At 38.2% G+C, this 16596-nt stretch overlaps 1 protein-coding gene across 1 annotated transcript; it reads left to right on the top strand.

Annotated features, from left to right (window-relative positions):
- Nucleotides 1–3639: 3639 nt before the first annotated feature.
- Nucleotides 3640–4372, top strand: LOC134208260 (ER membrane protein complex subunit 6). The gene is made up of 2 exons (XM_062684284.1): nt 3640–3920; nt 4001–4372. Exons 1-2 carry the CDS (start codon nt 3782–3784, stop codon nt 4207–4209), a joined length of 348 nt encoding a protein of 115 aa, XP_062540268.1. The 5' UTR covers nt 3640–3781; the 3' UTR covers nt 4210–4372.
- The last annotated feature ends 12224 nt before the right edge of the window (nt 4373–16596 follow it).

Below are 16596 nucleotides of genomic sequence, written 5' to 3'. Positions count from 1 at the left end.
AATAGAATTCGCTTAGCCGCGCTGTTGCCATCTAGCGGCGACGGGCGTGTGCATAAAATCACTGTTTTTCAACATGGTGAAGTATAGGAAGTATATTTTAAAATGCTTTTAAAATGTTATTAATAGTGATATGTTGAAAACTTTTGAATACGTAGGGTTAGAATTTTGAAAAACTACATGTTAGGCTCCTTATCTACACATGTTTTTTAAATCAAAATAATTCAACTTTCGTGTTACCTATATAAAAATAAATTTAATTTCTAACCCAAAAAAGTGAACAATTTTAGGCTAAAATGTGTTTTAACGCTTTAATAAGCATTTTAAAATTGACATCCTATATCCCTTGCGGTATGAAATAAAAAAGCATCAGCCGGCCCCCATTTTGTTTTCTCGCTTTCGTCAAGGCCAATACTACTCAACGATGAATCGAGAGTAATCGATTAGTTACTAATCGATTAATCGAGATTTTACGACATCTCTAGGTACACTGAAGTCGGCTTTTACGCGGATAATAAAAATACCCAAATACTATACCACCTAAAGAGAAAGAGATTCGTTCATGCAGTGTCACAGAAAACTCGGTAATAATCTACGTAATTCACAAAAACCTAATAAACCCTAAAATCCGCGTCAACTCGAGCGTCAAATAAACCTATTCGTTTTGGGCAATAATGCTAAGCTTTATAGACAAATCAAGTGAATTAAACAAGTCGCTCAAATTGAGCGTGAATTGACCTTTCCCGTCAAAAATTGCGTATCTCGTTTTATTGTCTCAGTCGATTCTTTGGCTTATTCAATTTTAAGGTCAACTTTCCGTGATTTTCGCGAGAGCTCAGTTCGATTTTCAACTGAATACAATATATCAAGCTCTATCTGGTAAAAGGGCGAATGTCGCAAGAGAGAATTCTCTTCGTCGACTTCCCCTCTTTTAAATAAAAGTGACAAGCAGAGGATTTCTTTGCAGTTTATCACATCGGAATGCAATTTGCATTGTGTTCTACCGTGCTGAGGTGATAAACCGCAAAGAAATCCGCTGCTTGTCACTTTTATTAAAATGAGGGGTAGTCAACGAAGGGAATCCTCTCTTGCGACATTCGACCTTAAGGCTACCTTACACCTCGGGAAAATTTTCTGCCGGATTTTGGTCCCCGTGCATTTTAAATGGGGCCGGGATTTCGATTTTCCGTGCTCAAATCCCGAAAACATCGCATATGTAAAAATACATGGGGAAAAAATCCGCGGAACAAATTCCCGAGGTGTGAGGCTACCTTTATTCTATAGAGCTGAGCAGAATGGATACGTTTGCGTGCGTTTTGACAGTTTTGCCATGGGAAAACTGTCAAAACGCACGCAAACGTATCCATTCTGCTCCGCTCTTATAGATAGAGCTTGATATTATGAAAAACATTCTCCAGCGTTTCTGTTTGTCTGTGTTTTGGGTTTCTTCGCACGATTTGAGTGAATTAATTTTAAAACTGGGTTGATTTGCGGCTCCGTGTATGGTGGTGATAATTTTGACGTTTGTGTGACTGCGGGTGGTTCGAGCCAACCCCGTGAAACAAGCACTAGTTCTTGAAGCCACCGTTTGTTGGTGTGGCGCTAGTGCTGTTTTTGAAGTTTAAAGCTCCGTTCATATTGTACCATGCATTTCGCGCGGGTATTCAATTATGTATCGCAAAATGATTTTCGACCCTGAAAATTTTCAATTTCAATGACTTATGTTATATTGTTCTGTTTTCGTCAATTTTCCAGCATTTTACGTGCGGTAATAGCTGCCACAATATAATTATCATCAAAATTATCACCGAAATTATCACCGAAAAAAAAAATTTAATTTCGATAGCCGCCACAATTTAACATGTTCTGGTAAGGTGCAATCTATTTGACGTTTGTCTTGTGTCGTTTGTCATCGCAGCGATCATCATCATCCTCATGAATTTATCATTATTGGCGAATAAAGGTTGCATGAAGAAGAAGAAGTCGAAGGATAATATTTGAAAAAAATTGCACGGGGAAACATACGGGAAGTTTTTTAAAACTCTTCTCAAACATTTTAGGAGCAATTTAATTAAAAACGGTTAGCAGTACGGGGCTAGACTTTCCTTCTACTGCATAATAAACGCAATTTTTAGATTTCAAGTTTTATTTTGTTATATCACACTTGATACACAGCCTATGAGAAAAGTCCAACCCGGTACTGCTTTCCGTTTTTAATCAAATTACTTCTAGACATTCCACTAACAGAGCTAAGGTCCTTCGAGAAATAAGTTTATCAGAATCCGAATCAAAGTCCATCTCATTTACCGAAAAATTAGGGTAACCAACTTGATTTGGACCTCAACATATTTTGGACCTTCCTGTCGAATTTTTTTTGATATCTGAACTAAAATGAATGCCGCTGCTGAATCCCGCATGGTCTTTATGCAAATAAGGTTGCCGCGAATGTGTTTTGAAATATGGATGAAATGTTAATGAAATGTCAATGAAATCAAGAAGGCAAGCATTCCAATGCGTTACACTTCAAATTGCATACATGATTGAATATCTCAGAACGAACACAATCAGTTCATGTTGAAATTGCAAATTTAAATCGCTGCAATCTTCTCTCTCATTGATGAATGTCAATCGAAAGATAAGACTTTACTTTAGCTCAAATGACCTGTGCATATTAAAAATTCATTTTTGAACAGACTAAAAGGGGGTGTCCAAAATGTGTACATTTGGGGGTCCAAAAGATGTTGCACTGTCCAAAACGAAGAATATTTTCATTTCAGATAGTTGAAAATCTCAGCGATTTATAAACATCCGATTCCCATTTCTAACTTCCTTTTCATGAATAAGACTTTCATATATCAAATTATGTGACCTTAATTTTAAAATTAAAAAATCACTTAAATAAAGGAGAAAAAAATTAAATTATGTGATTTTGGCTTGTATCGCACGTCTCATTTGGAAGATATAAGCGGATATTGGGTAGCACTTCCTCTAGGGGTCCAAAATGGAACATTTACCCTAAACTTGAAAGCGCCAGTTCGAAGATTTAAAAAAATACCCAGTCTTAAAAAAGGCTAGTGCACCCCCCAAAACCATTAAAACGTAAATCTTAAAAAGTAATCTTGCTCTGCAAGCGGGGCTATTCGATAATTATTAAACTGCTACTATGAGATATGAGACAGCACACATACGTTTCAGTTGACGAACTCAATTCATCTATTTGATCTTGACGCATTAACTCTTTGGTTACAAACTTGAGCTCATTATAATGTGGGCGTCGAATTTAAGATAAATTAATCTACTTAGTCATTGTACGTGTCATCGACAGGTGTTTTATAAAAAAACTATTGGAACCTTTTTTCTTTACATTTGATTTGATCCAGCTGGAACTGGATGTAGCATTGTGGATAAAATTTTGCTTTAAACTGGACCATTTGTGTTTGACAGAATAACAGTTTTTCTTTTAACAACAGCCTAAAATCGAGCCTAAAATACTGTTTATTTATTTTTTATTCGAATTAAATCTCTCCTCGAGCGATATTGTCACATGCGTCACTGTGTTCCGTGCTTAAAGCCGAAGCTTGACAGCTAGCACCAAGTTTAGCACCAAGTTTTCGGCTTCAATCATATTGTATGCAGATGACAGCCGTTTCAGGGGGCTGGTTCGAGCGTGACTGACGAGTGATTTATCAGATCAGAATCACAACATTCCTCATTTTCATTAATTTATTTCCGATAATTTCACTAACTAGAGAAAATCCACATAGGTAAGTGAATTAAATAACAAATGGCTACGTCTCGAGTGAAAACACGCGAATCGAAAACGGGAGAGCTGATTGCTTACAGTGAAACCGCCATTCGAAACAATGCATCCGCCGTGGAGTACTGCCGGACGTCTATGGCTGCTCTGTCCGGAAGCACTGCTGGTAAGGATTTATAATTTATATCGTATTTCTTTTCGTATTGTAATATTCAATTCAATAACTAATAATTCACGCATATCCAGGTGTCCTCGGTCTAACCGGAATAATCGGATTCTTGTTCTACGTGTTGGCCGTTCTCGGTCTCTGGTGTATGCTGCTGCTCAAGTCTGGATCGAACTGGCAAAAATATTTCATCACCCGGAAAAGCCTGCTGACTAATGGATTCCTTGGTGGCCTTTGCACGTATGTACTGTTTTGGACTTTCCTCTACGGCATGGTTCACGTGTATTAGGGAATCTATATTAACGGGGAAGGTTGGACTCGTCAAATCAGGGCAAGTCTATTGCAATTATTAGCGATTCGTTCTTGATTCAAAAGAAAGGAAACGTTTTGAAATGTTAAGCGTTGTCGTCGTAATTTGTTCGGTAATAAATTAAGTGAACAATAATATCCTAGCATAAGTGTTCGATAGCTTTGCAATAGATAGGAAAGAAATTCTAAACAGTTCACAGAGCCGAACAGTAATCCAACATCATGTTAAAGTGGAAAAAGAAAATTGAATGTAAAGGGATTGACATCAAGTTATTCTTTATCCTGATATTTATTATCTCAAATGGCTTAATCTGAATAATTATAATAATCCGATTTGAGTTAAAGACTTTTTATTTTCTAATTTGTAAAAATAGTCTGATTTTTTTTCTTTCTATCTACTATAAGGCACGCCATAAGCCTTTTCAAAATTCGGTGTTTTTTCTTTCACTACCAGCTACGCCTTATATCCTCGAATATTCGCTCAAATACTTATAAAACAAGGTATGAATTTTATCAAATTCACAGCAGTTTCGCTGCACTCAGTTACTAAATTGTTCATTATCATAGGTTTTGCAAAAAAAATATCTTCTATTGTGGTAGAATACATTTAACCATGTTCGGCCGAGCAAAAGGAAAAAAATCATTTTTATTGTTGTGTACCAGCAATTGCAAACTCTCGAGTTTTGACGTAGAATCACGTCCTTCGGTAAGATAGGGGGGTCATTCCAAAGTTCCAGATTTGGGACCGTCACGAAAAGAGGTCAGGAAGTACGAGCCAAAAACTCAGCCGTTCTACTACGGATTCTGGAGATTTTGGTATGTGTCGATCGATAAACTCTCCAAAATTCTTTACAACTATTGTAAACAATTGATCAATGCATTTAACTATTGAAAAATTTAATTTCGCCAGCCAATGTTGAAATTGCACTTTAACAGTAAATTGCCTACATTTCGGCTATTAGCCATCCGGCATGAACATGCATAACATGTTGATCAAATTTTGCATCCACTATCGCACTATACGTAATTCTACGTTCAATTTGCGGTCGTATATTTAATACAACCCTCCACTTTTTTCATTCAATTTTACTAAGTCATTTGCCTCACCCTCAATTTTCAATTTTGATCCATTGACCACTATCAGTGTTTGTTGTATTTACGCAAAGGACATGGGAATTTAGAAAAATAACGACTTTTACTAATGACAGAAACCGACGAGCTACAATAAATTTCCATTTCGATAAGATTTCCTTCGATTTGGACAATCACTAAACATGGATCCCTAATTTTGTTAATGGACGAGATCAAGACACACTTTTTTAAAATCTTTATTAGAGTGATTTTTCTTATTGTCTAGAGTTCAGATTAGAGATGCACCGAATATTCGGCCGACTGAATAAAAGCAAATATTTAATTTTGCCGAATATTTGGTTTGCCGAATAGTAAAACATGATATGGCTTCCAAATACTTTTCATTTCGTTTCATAAACGTGACCACTTCTCCATTCTTCGGAAGCAGTCGATTTCGATGCTGTTCATATATTAAGCCCTCCGTTTAGAAACAAATTTCGCTCACGATAGTACTAGCCGGGATCGAAAGATACCGCTTGGCAATTTTGAATACGTTTGAAAATTTTAATTTTTTTGTAGACCATCAAGCGAGTGTAAATGGATTTTGTTTCCGTTCAATGTCATTCACCGATAAGTACTGCTCCAATTCGTTCTTGATGCTGCAAAGTGATGAGTTATATGTTCGTGATTGGCTTGCTCCAATCTTTGACAAACCTTTCCAGAACCTAGATGAAGAATCTGCATTTTTCGTTGTTGTCGGAAGCACAATAGCCGTTGGATGATCATCAGTGTGGTCAAAAACCTCAGCCACAATACGATCAATCAGAGCATGACCATAGCTTTCAGGAAAGAAACTGAGTTTGAAACGGGGATCTAGAACTGTAGCGAAGGTGAACACATTTTCATCAAAAATGTGTTTGAACCGAGTACCTATTCAAACTTCGCAATAAGGTTTCTTTTGTAGGTTCCATTCCTTTGTGATCGTTGTTAGGTTATTCCAAAAAGAGCCTGAGCGTTGCAACCTAGGGGATCACTTTGGAAATGCACGAATCGTCAGAGCTTATAATTCGGGTAATTCTCGTCGACTAAGTCGAGTCAAGTACGAGACACTGAAGACGACCTTACTGTTGGGGTCGAAATACGTATCTGTCAAGGTACAATTAAGTGGTGGAATTAAATGGGATTGTACAAACTCGTCGACAAGTTTCGTGTCGGAGAACAGGATTATATTTTTTCTTCTTCAACAAAGAAGGCAATCTTTTTGAGCGAGTCACTTGTAGTTCCTATACCCGGTCAGTAATCAAGTGGCCTTTCACTCAAGCTCTGGAAGGTACATGCAAGTCTTCTTTGATGGATCTCGCATGGATTTATCAGAAATTTTGACTTCCTTGGCAATTTTTTTGATGGAACGCACCAGTAATCTTTCCACGAGCGTAAGGTGCTGCGGACAATACTAGGCGGTAAACAGGAGAACGGTATCTGGCGGCTTCGCATGAATCACGAGTTGTAGGGGGAGATCCCCCAGTGGCGGACACATAAGCCATTTAACGAAAATCTCACTAACTATACGGATTATGTTAACTGGTATACCATATACACAAAATATGATCATTGATGAATCATACAAACTATACATAAGCATTTGAACAAGTTTTGCGACAATGTATTTTAATGATGAATTGTGGTGCAAAATTTCAGCTTTCAGAAAACAGGATCAAAAATGACTATTTGCTTACATAAGAATCTCATTGTCCGGACAGCTGCCGGATAGACGAAATTTATTTTGCACCACAATTACATAACATATCTAACAAATCATGATCGTTATTCAAAATATGGCTGATATTGACCATCTCTACATGATTATAATGCTTCCGATCGAATTTGATGTTGATTCAAACCTTCTAAAGTAAGGTAAAACAAGAAAATTTTGACCATTTTTTTCAATCCTAGCTTTTCAATCCTAGCAAAGCTTTCAACCTAAAGATCAAATTTTTCCTACAGGTATAGGACTTTGAAATAGCTATCCTTTGCACTACATTAGATGGTGGAAGGACCTCTGCAAGTATCGTTTTGAGAAGTGTCCGGTATTGGGAGGTGTCCGGCGCTGGCGGATCTCCCCCTTCCAGGTGTATAAAGGGATGGATATTGTTAAGCTTATACAACACGGCAGACTACGATGGGCTGGACACGTTGTTCGTATGCCGGAAGAACGTCAAGCGAAGATAATATTTAGTAGAGAACCCGGAAGAGGCCGCAGAGGGCGCTCAATGTTCAGGGCGACTGGAAGCGATTGGCCTAGGAGTCCAGTGGAGAAGGATACACCCAGGTTTTTTTTACACGGTTGGAATTCACAAATTTTTCGGTTAACCCGAACTTTCACGGCTTTTTAAATACCACCTGAATTTTCTTTGATTTTTTGTGAATTTTTTCGTGGGGTTAACTCATTGTTTTGTTGACGCTGAAGGTCTTAAACGACTAAAACCAAACCGTGTAAAAAAAACCTGGGTGTACTCCATTCGGCGTAGGTTCATCGAAGAGCTGTAGCCCATCAAGTATCAAGTAAGTAAATGGATTATATTTGAATTGGATTTGCATTGGATTTGAATTAGATTTGGATTTGATTAGGATTGGATTTGGGTTGGATTCAGATTGGATTTGGATTGAATTTGAATTGGATTTGAATTAGATTTGGATTGGAATTGGATTTGAATTATATTTGAATTTAATTTAGATTTGATTTGAATTGGATTTGGATTGAAAAATTAGGATTGGATTTGGATTGAATTTGAAATGGATGTATATTAGATTCATTTCATTTATTTAGCTTACATCTAATCGAAAAAGACTAATGTCGAATTCGTTTTTAAACCTGGGTCAGTGCCAACCCGAACCCTGAATAAAAAAATATTTTCAGTTCCATCTGTCATTGGATATGTTGGTGTGCGTAGCATCGTGTTTGTTTTGATTCGAAACATATGATCCAGGACATCCAGTGCACTGGCAGTGCGTTGGCCTTGACTAATCAGATCATGATAAATAAAAATGTTTAAGTGCGTGAACTGTTAATTATATTCTATAATCCCGTGCACATTTTTATACCAAGAATTCCGTATAGAATTCATGTAAAGGAGATTTTCTATTCTAAAAGATTCCAATCACTATATTTCGGCAAAGTTTTTGGAAAACACTCAGAAGCATGTAATAAAAATTCTCCAGAATACACTATTTTTTTCCTCGCCACCCCTCCTGATAAAGGTAGCCTTACACCTCGGGAATATTTTCCGCTGGATTTTGGGCCCCGTGCATTTTCAATGGGGCCGGGATTTTGATTTTCCTTGCCCAAATCCTGAAAACATATGTAAAAATACAGTGGGAAAAAATCCGCGGACCAAATTTCCGAGGTGTGAGGCTACCTTAATGCTAGGAGTTCCTTCTGAAATTCCATATCTTTCAATAGTCCAACATGGAAAACATAACAACATTTTGCTCCGGAAGTTCCTTCAGGAATCCCCCCGCAGGTTTCATATCTACATGTTCCTTGACGAAATCCTACGAAAGTCCCTTGTGGGTTTTTTCCTGAAGTTCCATGAAGGTTTCCTCAGAAAGTTCCTTGAAGGATTCATCCGAAAGTTCCTGCAGGATTTCCTACGGAAGTTCCTTCAGGAATTTCTCATTAAGTTCCTCCGGAAGCTCCACCAGGAACTCCTCCGGAAGTTCCTTCAGGAATTCCTCCAAAAGTTCATTAGGGATTCCTCCATTAATTCATCCAGGAATTTCTTCGAAAAACTTCCTGCTTCCTGGAGGAGCTTCCGTAAGAATTTCTGTTTTAGCTTCCGGTGAAACTCGTGAAGGACTTCCGGGGGAATTCCTGGAGGATTTCTTGGAAGAACTTCCGGAAGAGCTCCTCCACTTCCTGAGGAATTCCTCAAGGAACTTCCGGAGGAATTCTTCAAGGAACTTCCGGAAAAATTCCTCAAAGAACTTTCAGAGGAATTCCTCCAAATAAATTCCTGGAACAACTTTCAAAGATATTCTTAGAAGATTTCCAAAGGAATTCATCTCGAAGAGATCTCTTGGAAAAAATATGGAGGAATACCTGAAAGATATCTTCTGAATGCATACAAAAATTCAAGAAAGAATTAATGGAATTAAATTCTGAAACGCTTGAAAGAGTTTTTGAAAGAATTTCAAAAGAAATTCAGCATATTATTTAAGAAATTTATTCCGGTATTCCTTAAGAATTCTATTCGTTAAGCCTCAAATATATTTTTCTGACGGATTTTGTGAACAAATTTCAAATTCCATCCACCGACCTAATTTAGGACACAACCTGTGAGGAAAACCCTGAATGAACTTGAGCTTGAGCTTGAGCTTGATTGACTGCTCGTAGTTGCTACTCCATTATGACCAGATCAGCTGTTCTTGCACAGGGAACCAACAGATGTTTGCTTAGGACTAGCACACATCTTCAATGTACAAGTACTGGTGATCTCATTTGTTAGGTCATACTGGCGCCTGCCACGTCCGAATGCAAGTCAATGTAAGGAATGGGGAGGAAGGGAGATGATGCAATCACTCGCCCACTGCAAGCCGAATATACCTCTGCACTTGCCACGAGTTCATGCGGAATTTGTTGGAATTTCTGGGTTAGGTTGGAGAGGCAGAGGTCCGTCTTGGTTAACGAGCTGCCAATGTGATAGATAGGAGAAGGTAACTGATGGAATTTCTAATTGGATGTAGGAAACGTGCTCTATAAGTTCATTTCCAATTCTAGCAGATTACTGTTAGAATACTCAAGTTGAAGGTATAGGAATAGTAATGGAAACGGTATGGAAGTCCATTTCCAGTTCTAGCGATTGCTAGAACATGAGAAATAAAGAGAAATATACAAAGTAGGAGAATGGAACGGACCTGGGATTGAACCCACGACCTCCTGCGTATGAGGCAGAAGCAGTAGCCATATGACTACCAAGCCCGCTTTGTGAGGAAAACCCTGAATGAACTTATGATTAACTTCCCTAGCAATTAGTTTTAAAACTGAATCTAGACAACAGTACCGGATTAATTTCATTTAAAACTATACAATAACAAATATAACAAAATTCCCGGAAAAAAATTTCAACGCGCATTTTATTTGAATAACAGACAGTTTCGTTTTTTCCTTCTGCTTGTTTATTCCGCCCAGTCCCACCCACTCACATGGTTTTGACAGTTGAAATACAGTTGTATTGGTGAACCCGGTGCGAAACCGTGAAACAACACAGTGCGAACCCGACAGCTTTGGGGTTGGAACCTGGGACGGGACTTGCAAAGAGGAAAAAATGTAACTTCATCTGCAACCTGCAAGCGCTGTCACGAATTGTCAGATGCAACCAGCACCTTTTTGTGTGAAAGTATTGGTATCCCTCAAAAAGTATTCCGAATGATTTTGTTTTACGAGTACTTTTTCACTTTGAAAAGTATTCTAGAATAGCCGGACAGCTTAATATTGCACAGTTATGAATACGTGTTTTATTCCCGATAGGAAAATCTCTTTAAAAATAAGATTATAAATCCGTAAATTGCAAACACTTTTATTGCGCTCAGAAGATTCTACCCGGGATTTAGGTGAAACACTCAAGGAAACAGTTGAGAATCGATGATCAACTGGGAAGATCCATAAAGTACGTCACGCCAAAAATGGTGGATGGCCCCAACTGTGATGAAAAAAAGAACAAGTGTCAAAACAAGGAAAAAGAAGCCGTCTTTGCAGGTCTCGTCTCAGGGTACAAGCTGAGCTTCCACACTGATATTCTTCCCTCCCCCTTCATACGGGAGCTTGGCAAAGGAAGGTCGTGTGATATGCGCCATCACAAATATTGCCCTCCGCTCGCTTTCAAATCGACTTCTATAAAAACATTCTTCATGCCTGCCGTATCCTAACGGAACTATCAATTCTATACTTTCGCCTCTAATTCTATCATGAACATGTACGTCCAAGTTTGGAAGATGATATTAGCATTTCCATATCATTTTTTTTTTTTTTTTTTTAACTAATTTTATTTGCTAATTATCTAATACATGCATTCATCTCTTAGACTAGGTGTTCCGTGTTTTCTTAACACTATCATCCTTATTTGCTATGTTATATTTTTAGTTATTATTAATACATTTCAATTGCCTCTGGCAGTTAGAATTTTTCCTCTGGTTGAATTAAACCATGTAGGAATTACAATGTTTTCTACTTAAACTAAACTTAACCTAATTTATACTAAGGGTACAAGGAGCTAATCGTTACAATAGAAGATTGCAACGATTTTTGTCTAAAATTGGAAATTATTTTGTTGGACATTTGTTGCAATGTCTCAATATTAGAAATTCTATGAAGTTCATTGGTACTATACCACGGAGGCAACTTCAGAATCATTTTCAGAATTTTATTTTGAATCCTCTGAAGTGCCTTCTTTCTGGTATTGCAGCAACTAGTCCATATTGGCACAGCATACAACATGGCAGGTCTAAAAATTTGTTTGTAAATCAAAAGTTTGTTCTTAAGACAAAGTTTTGATTTTCTGTTTATAAGTGGATCCACTTAATATATTTGTTACATTTGGCTTGAAGGCCTTCAATGTGATTTTTAAAAGTTAATTTTTGATCTAGCAGAAGTCCTAAATATTTAGCTTCGCTAGACCAATTAATTGGAACCCCATTCATAGTGACAATATGTCTGCTAGAAGGTTTCAAATAAGAAGCTCTCGGCTTATGTGGGAAAATTATAAGCTGAGTTTTGGAAGCATTCGGGGAAATTTTCCATTTTTGCAAGTAAGTGGAGAAAATATCCAAACTTTTTTGCAATCTACTACAAATGACACGAAGGCTTCGCCCTTTGGCTGAAAGGCCCGTGTCATCTACAAACAAAAATTGTTGACACCCTGGTGGTAAATCAGATAAGTCAGAAGGAGAAATGTTAGACAAAATGGGCCCGAGTATGCTGCCTTGGGGACACCAGCCCTCACAGGTAATCTATCAGATTTAGAATTCTGATAGTTTACCTGCAGTGAGCGATCTGATAAATAATTTTGGATCAGTTTAATAATGTACAGAGGAAAATTAAAATTCATCAATTTTACAATCAAACCTTCATGCCACACACTGTCAAATGCTTTCTCTATATCAAGAAGAGCAACTCCAGTCGAATATCCTTCAGATTTGTTGAGCCGAATTAAGTTCGTAACTCTTAATAACTGATGAGTGGTTGAATGCCCATGGCGAAAACCAAATTGCTCATCAGCAAAATAGAATTGTCATTAATATGAACCATCATTCTATTTAAAATAATCTTTTCAAACAGTTTGCTTATTGAGGAAAGCAAACTGATTGAAGGATAACTAGATGCCTCAGCTGGATTTTGTCCGGCTTCAAAATAGGAACAACTTTGGCGTTTTTCCATTTATCTGGGAAGTATGCCAATTGAAAACATTTGTTAAATAAATTAACCAAAAGGATAAAGAGCTCTCAGGAAGTTTTTGATAAGTATGTAGAAAATACCATCATCACCCGGGGCTTTCATATTTTTAAATTTTCTAGTAATAGATCTCACTTCATCCAAATTAGTTCCCAACGAAGGGTCAAAAACATTATCTTGATCGAGAATGTCTTCGAAGCTTCGAGTAACCTGATCCTCAATTGGACTAGTGAGACCTAGACTTAAATTATGGGCACTCTCGAACTGCTGAGCAAATCAATTGTCGAAGGATTTCGAGTGGATGAAAAACAAGTTGGGCCATTGGGATATTGAATAGTATAATATCCCGCAGAACAATCTTCAAATAAAATGTTGCCGTTGGAATTGCTTTGAGCATTATTCCATGAACGGTGTTTGGCATTGAAGTCATCAATTACGAAGAATTTTGATTTGTTGCGAGTCAGAATTTGAAGATCAGCTTTCAACAAATTCTTTTGCTGCCCATTGCATTGAAAAGGCAAATAGGCTGCAATGAAGGAAAATTGACCAAAATTTGTTTCAACAGAAACTCCCAAGGTTTCAAAACTTTGGTTTCAAACGAAGAAAATAATTTATGTTTGATACGTCTATTGATGACAATGGCGACCCCACCACAGGCGCTGTCAAGACGATCATTTCTGTAGATAAAATAATTTGGATCTCGTTTAATGGAGAGTCCTGGTTTTAAATAGGTTTCAGTTATAATGGCAATATGCACATTATGAACTGTTAGGAAGTTGAATAATTCATCTTCCTTACCCTTTAGAGAGCGGGCATTCCAATTTAGAACTTTCACACAATTATTTAGATCCATTGAAACGGAGTCCAATAACAATTTTTGTGTGTACTTTATACCAACCTGAACAGCTTCTGGTATGGTATTTGCTGAACATTGCATCAATCATGTGATGCAATTGTTCAGTTAAAAAATCAAAATCGGAAGCAGTCATGCTACCTGAATCGGCAACATGACCATTATTTTCCGTTGGGACATGGGTATAAACCTCATTTTGAGAAGAGAAATTTTGTCTACCAGCAGCGATGTTTGCATACGTAGGTACATTCGAAAAATTGGAATTTACTGAAGTGCTTGCTACCCGTTGACGAGCGGCAAAATTTGTTTGTGAATTGTGGTGGGTATGAATTGCTCGACCGGTAACTGGTTTCGAAATTTGAGCGTTTGAAAAATTTCTACCCGTCGAATCTGGGATCCGATTGGAATTTCTCGTCATCAATTTTGCACGGGAATTCAAAACTTTTTTGCGTGAAGGGCATTCCCAGAAATTGGATTTATGATTGCCTCCACAATTTGCACATTTAAATTTATTGGAATCTTCTCTCACAGGACATGCGTCCTTGGCGTGAGAGGTTCCACCACAAATCATGCATTTAGCATCCATGTGACAATGTTTGGTTCCATGACCCCACTTTTGGCACTTACGGCACTGGGTGGGGTTTTAAAATTTCCCCCAGGCCTGCGGAAATGTTACCATGTAACACGGACATGGGACATAATACAGGCCTTTTCCAAACTTTTCATATTATTTAGTTCACTTTTGTTAAAATGAACTAAATAAAATTCTTGAGAAATGCCCCTCTGGGAAGTACCGGAGTGAGATTTCTTTTTCATCTTAATTACTTGGACTGGTGAAAATCCAAGTAATTGAGAAATTTCAATTTTAATCTCATCCAGTGATTTATCATCACTGGGGAGACCTTTCAAGACGACTTTGAACAATCGCTCAGTTTTGTCGTCGTATGTGAAGAATTTATGGCGCTTCTCAGTTAAATACTGAAGAAGACGTTTGCGATCGTTAAAGGATCCCGGCAAAACGCGGCATTCACCCTTCCTAGCGATCTGAAATGAAACCTTGATCCCCTGAAGGTTACTCAAAATCTCATTCCGGAAGCCAGAAAACTCGGCAACAGATACCACAATTGGCGGAATCCTTTGCTTTTTCGCATGAATCGAATCACCTGGGCTAGAGGTATATTCGATTTGCTCAATTTCATCATTAATCAAATCGAACTGATTGCTCAGTTCGATTGGAGAAGAATTATTTCCGATATTAGAGTTAGAAGGAATATCTGAATTCTCCAGCTTCCTTCTATTTTTTCCGCGCTTTGGCAGGACGGTCTTGAAACCTTGTTTCTTAGAAGGAAGTGGAGAATTCAAAGATTCCCCCTTCCTCTTGTTTTTATTAATACTCATTGCTGAGCGTGGAGACGTGACCTTCTAAGAGGTTTTTTCCCAGAACGGTGTCCCTGCAGGATTACCACCGCTTGTCGGAATTTTACTTCCGCAAACGGGTCCAACGTAAAACGAAGGCACGGGTCCTTGCAAAGATCGTAACGGGACAAATAGCGCAAAGAAGCACCGTTGAAATTAAAATAGCTTCGGGTAGTATTAAAAACTTCCTTCCGCAACGAGAGAAAGAACCGCACAGCACGATGCGGTCTGATTTCCATATCATTGTAAATCGTTTAACTTCACGTAGAAGTAACACACACGAAATCATTAATTTAGCTTTTTTGTATTTGATAAATTAAGCCTGTTAGCCCCGCCCCTTTGTGATCTGATATGGGTGTGAATAAAATGTGCACTCATAACGATTAATGAAGGGGCGGGGCTAATGGAATTACTTCATTAGATATAAGAAAGCAGCTTTTCGACGCGCGCGAGCTATTTTGATCGGGATTCCACAGTAGACAACGGACCTTTCGGAGAATGACAAATTCGAAGAATCTTATGAAATTTTCTCGCAAGATTCTGAATTTGGTTATGAGAAGTTGGTTATCTAAGATGCGTATTGTTGCGAAGAATAACAACAGAAATTTGACTCATGACGTCTGTCTATCCGAGCGACGGTCGCCGATGGGTGGTTGCTGTAGATAGTTTCCACAGAGGTGGCGTCTTCATTGATTTTATACAAAAGAAGGTTGATCCGACTATCCGAAATAAACTTTCTTTAAAGTTCAAAACTCAATCGTAAATAGCGAATTTGATAGCGCGTCGGAGGTAGATGATGCAGTAAATCTGAATGGATGGGATCACTAACATCAACCAAGCTACCACGCCAAACCCGATGCCACCGAAACAGTCCATTTTCGCAATTAACTCTTTCTTTCCATTAAATGTTGGTCCTGAGAAGAACCAATTTTCTTTTCCCAATGCTCCTTTCCAACTGACACCACAATTTGTAATAAATTTTCAGAATCGGCACTGGTGGTGTCGAAAAAAAATGCACTGGCGGTGTGGGATCGCCACAGTGCTATTTTTATGGTCAACCCTTTCTTCATATGAAATGCTGATTCGTTGAGGTTGAATGATCTGCAGCAACACATCGAGCACCATCACCAATTGTAACTACCAATGACGCCCATGCGTCTGTGGCATGGACGTCCTTACGTCCCGAGCCAGCTCACCTCATCAATTACTCAGGGTCGGCACAATGTGCTGGGGAAAACTCACCTGTTGCCTTTTTTCACAACCTGAAAAACTTTCTTTCGGTGCACGCAAAGAACTGATAGCAAAATATATAATTTTAACACCCAAGTAGAAGGAAATATATTGAAAAAACTAGTTAATTTTGTTGAGCGTTTACTGTAAATTTCCACAATTTATTGAAAAAACTATTAAATCCACTCACGGCTCGACTAACTGCTGCTGGTGTTCTCGTCGTCACGTGTCGCTTCAGGATGCCGACGGCGGTTTCTCGATCCGGGTATCTGGAGCGCTTCACCCTTAACGGGCCGGGGTCCGTTCCGATCGTGGAACGTGGAGGGCTGTCGTAGTGCTAACGACGCTTT

Source organism: Armigeres subalbatus, chromosome 1 (genome assembly GCF_024139115.2).
Source record: "Armigeres subalbatus isolate Guangzhou_Male chromosome 1, GZ_Asu_2, whole genome shotgun sequence".
Taxonomy (NCBI): domain Eukaryota; kingdom Metazoa; phylum Arthropoda; class Insecta; order Diptera; family Culicidae; genus Armigeres; species Armigeres subalbatus.
This window is presented reverse-complemented; position numbering and strand designations above follow the sequence as displayed.

Excerpts from the sequence above, each read along its gene's own strand:
- LOC134208260 (XM_062684284.1), top strand. The coding sequence starts at position 3,782 with ATGGCTACGTCTCGAGTGAAAACACGCGAATCGAAAACGGGAGAGCTG. Across the intron at positions 3,921-4,000 it reads TCTGTCCGGAAGCACTGCTG|GTGTCCTCGGTCTAACCGGA; the intron begins GTAAGGATTTAT and ends ACGCATATCCAG.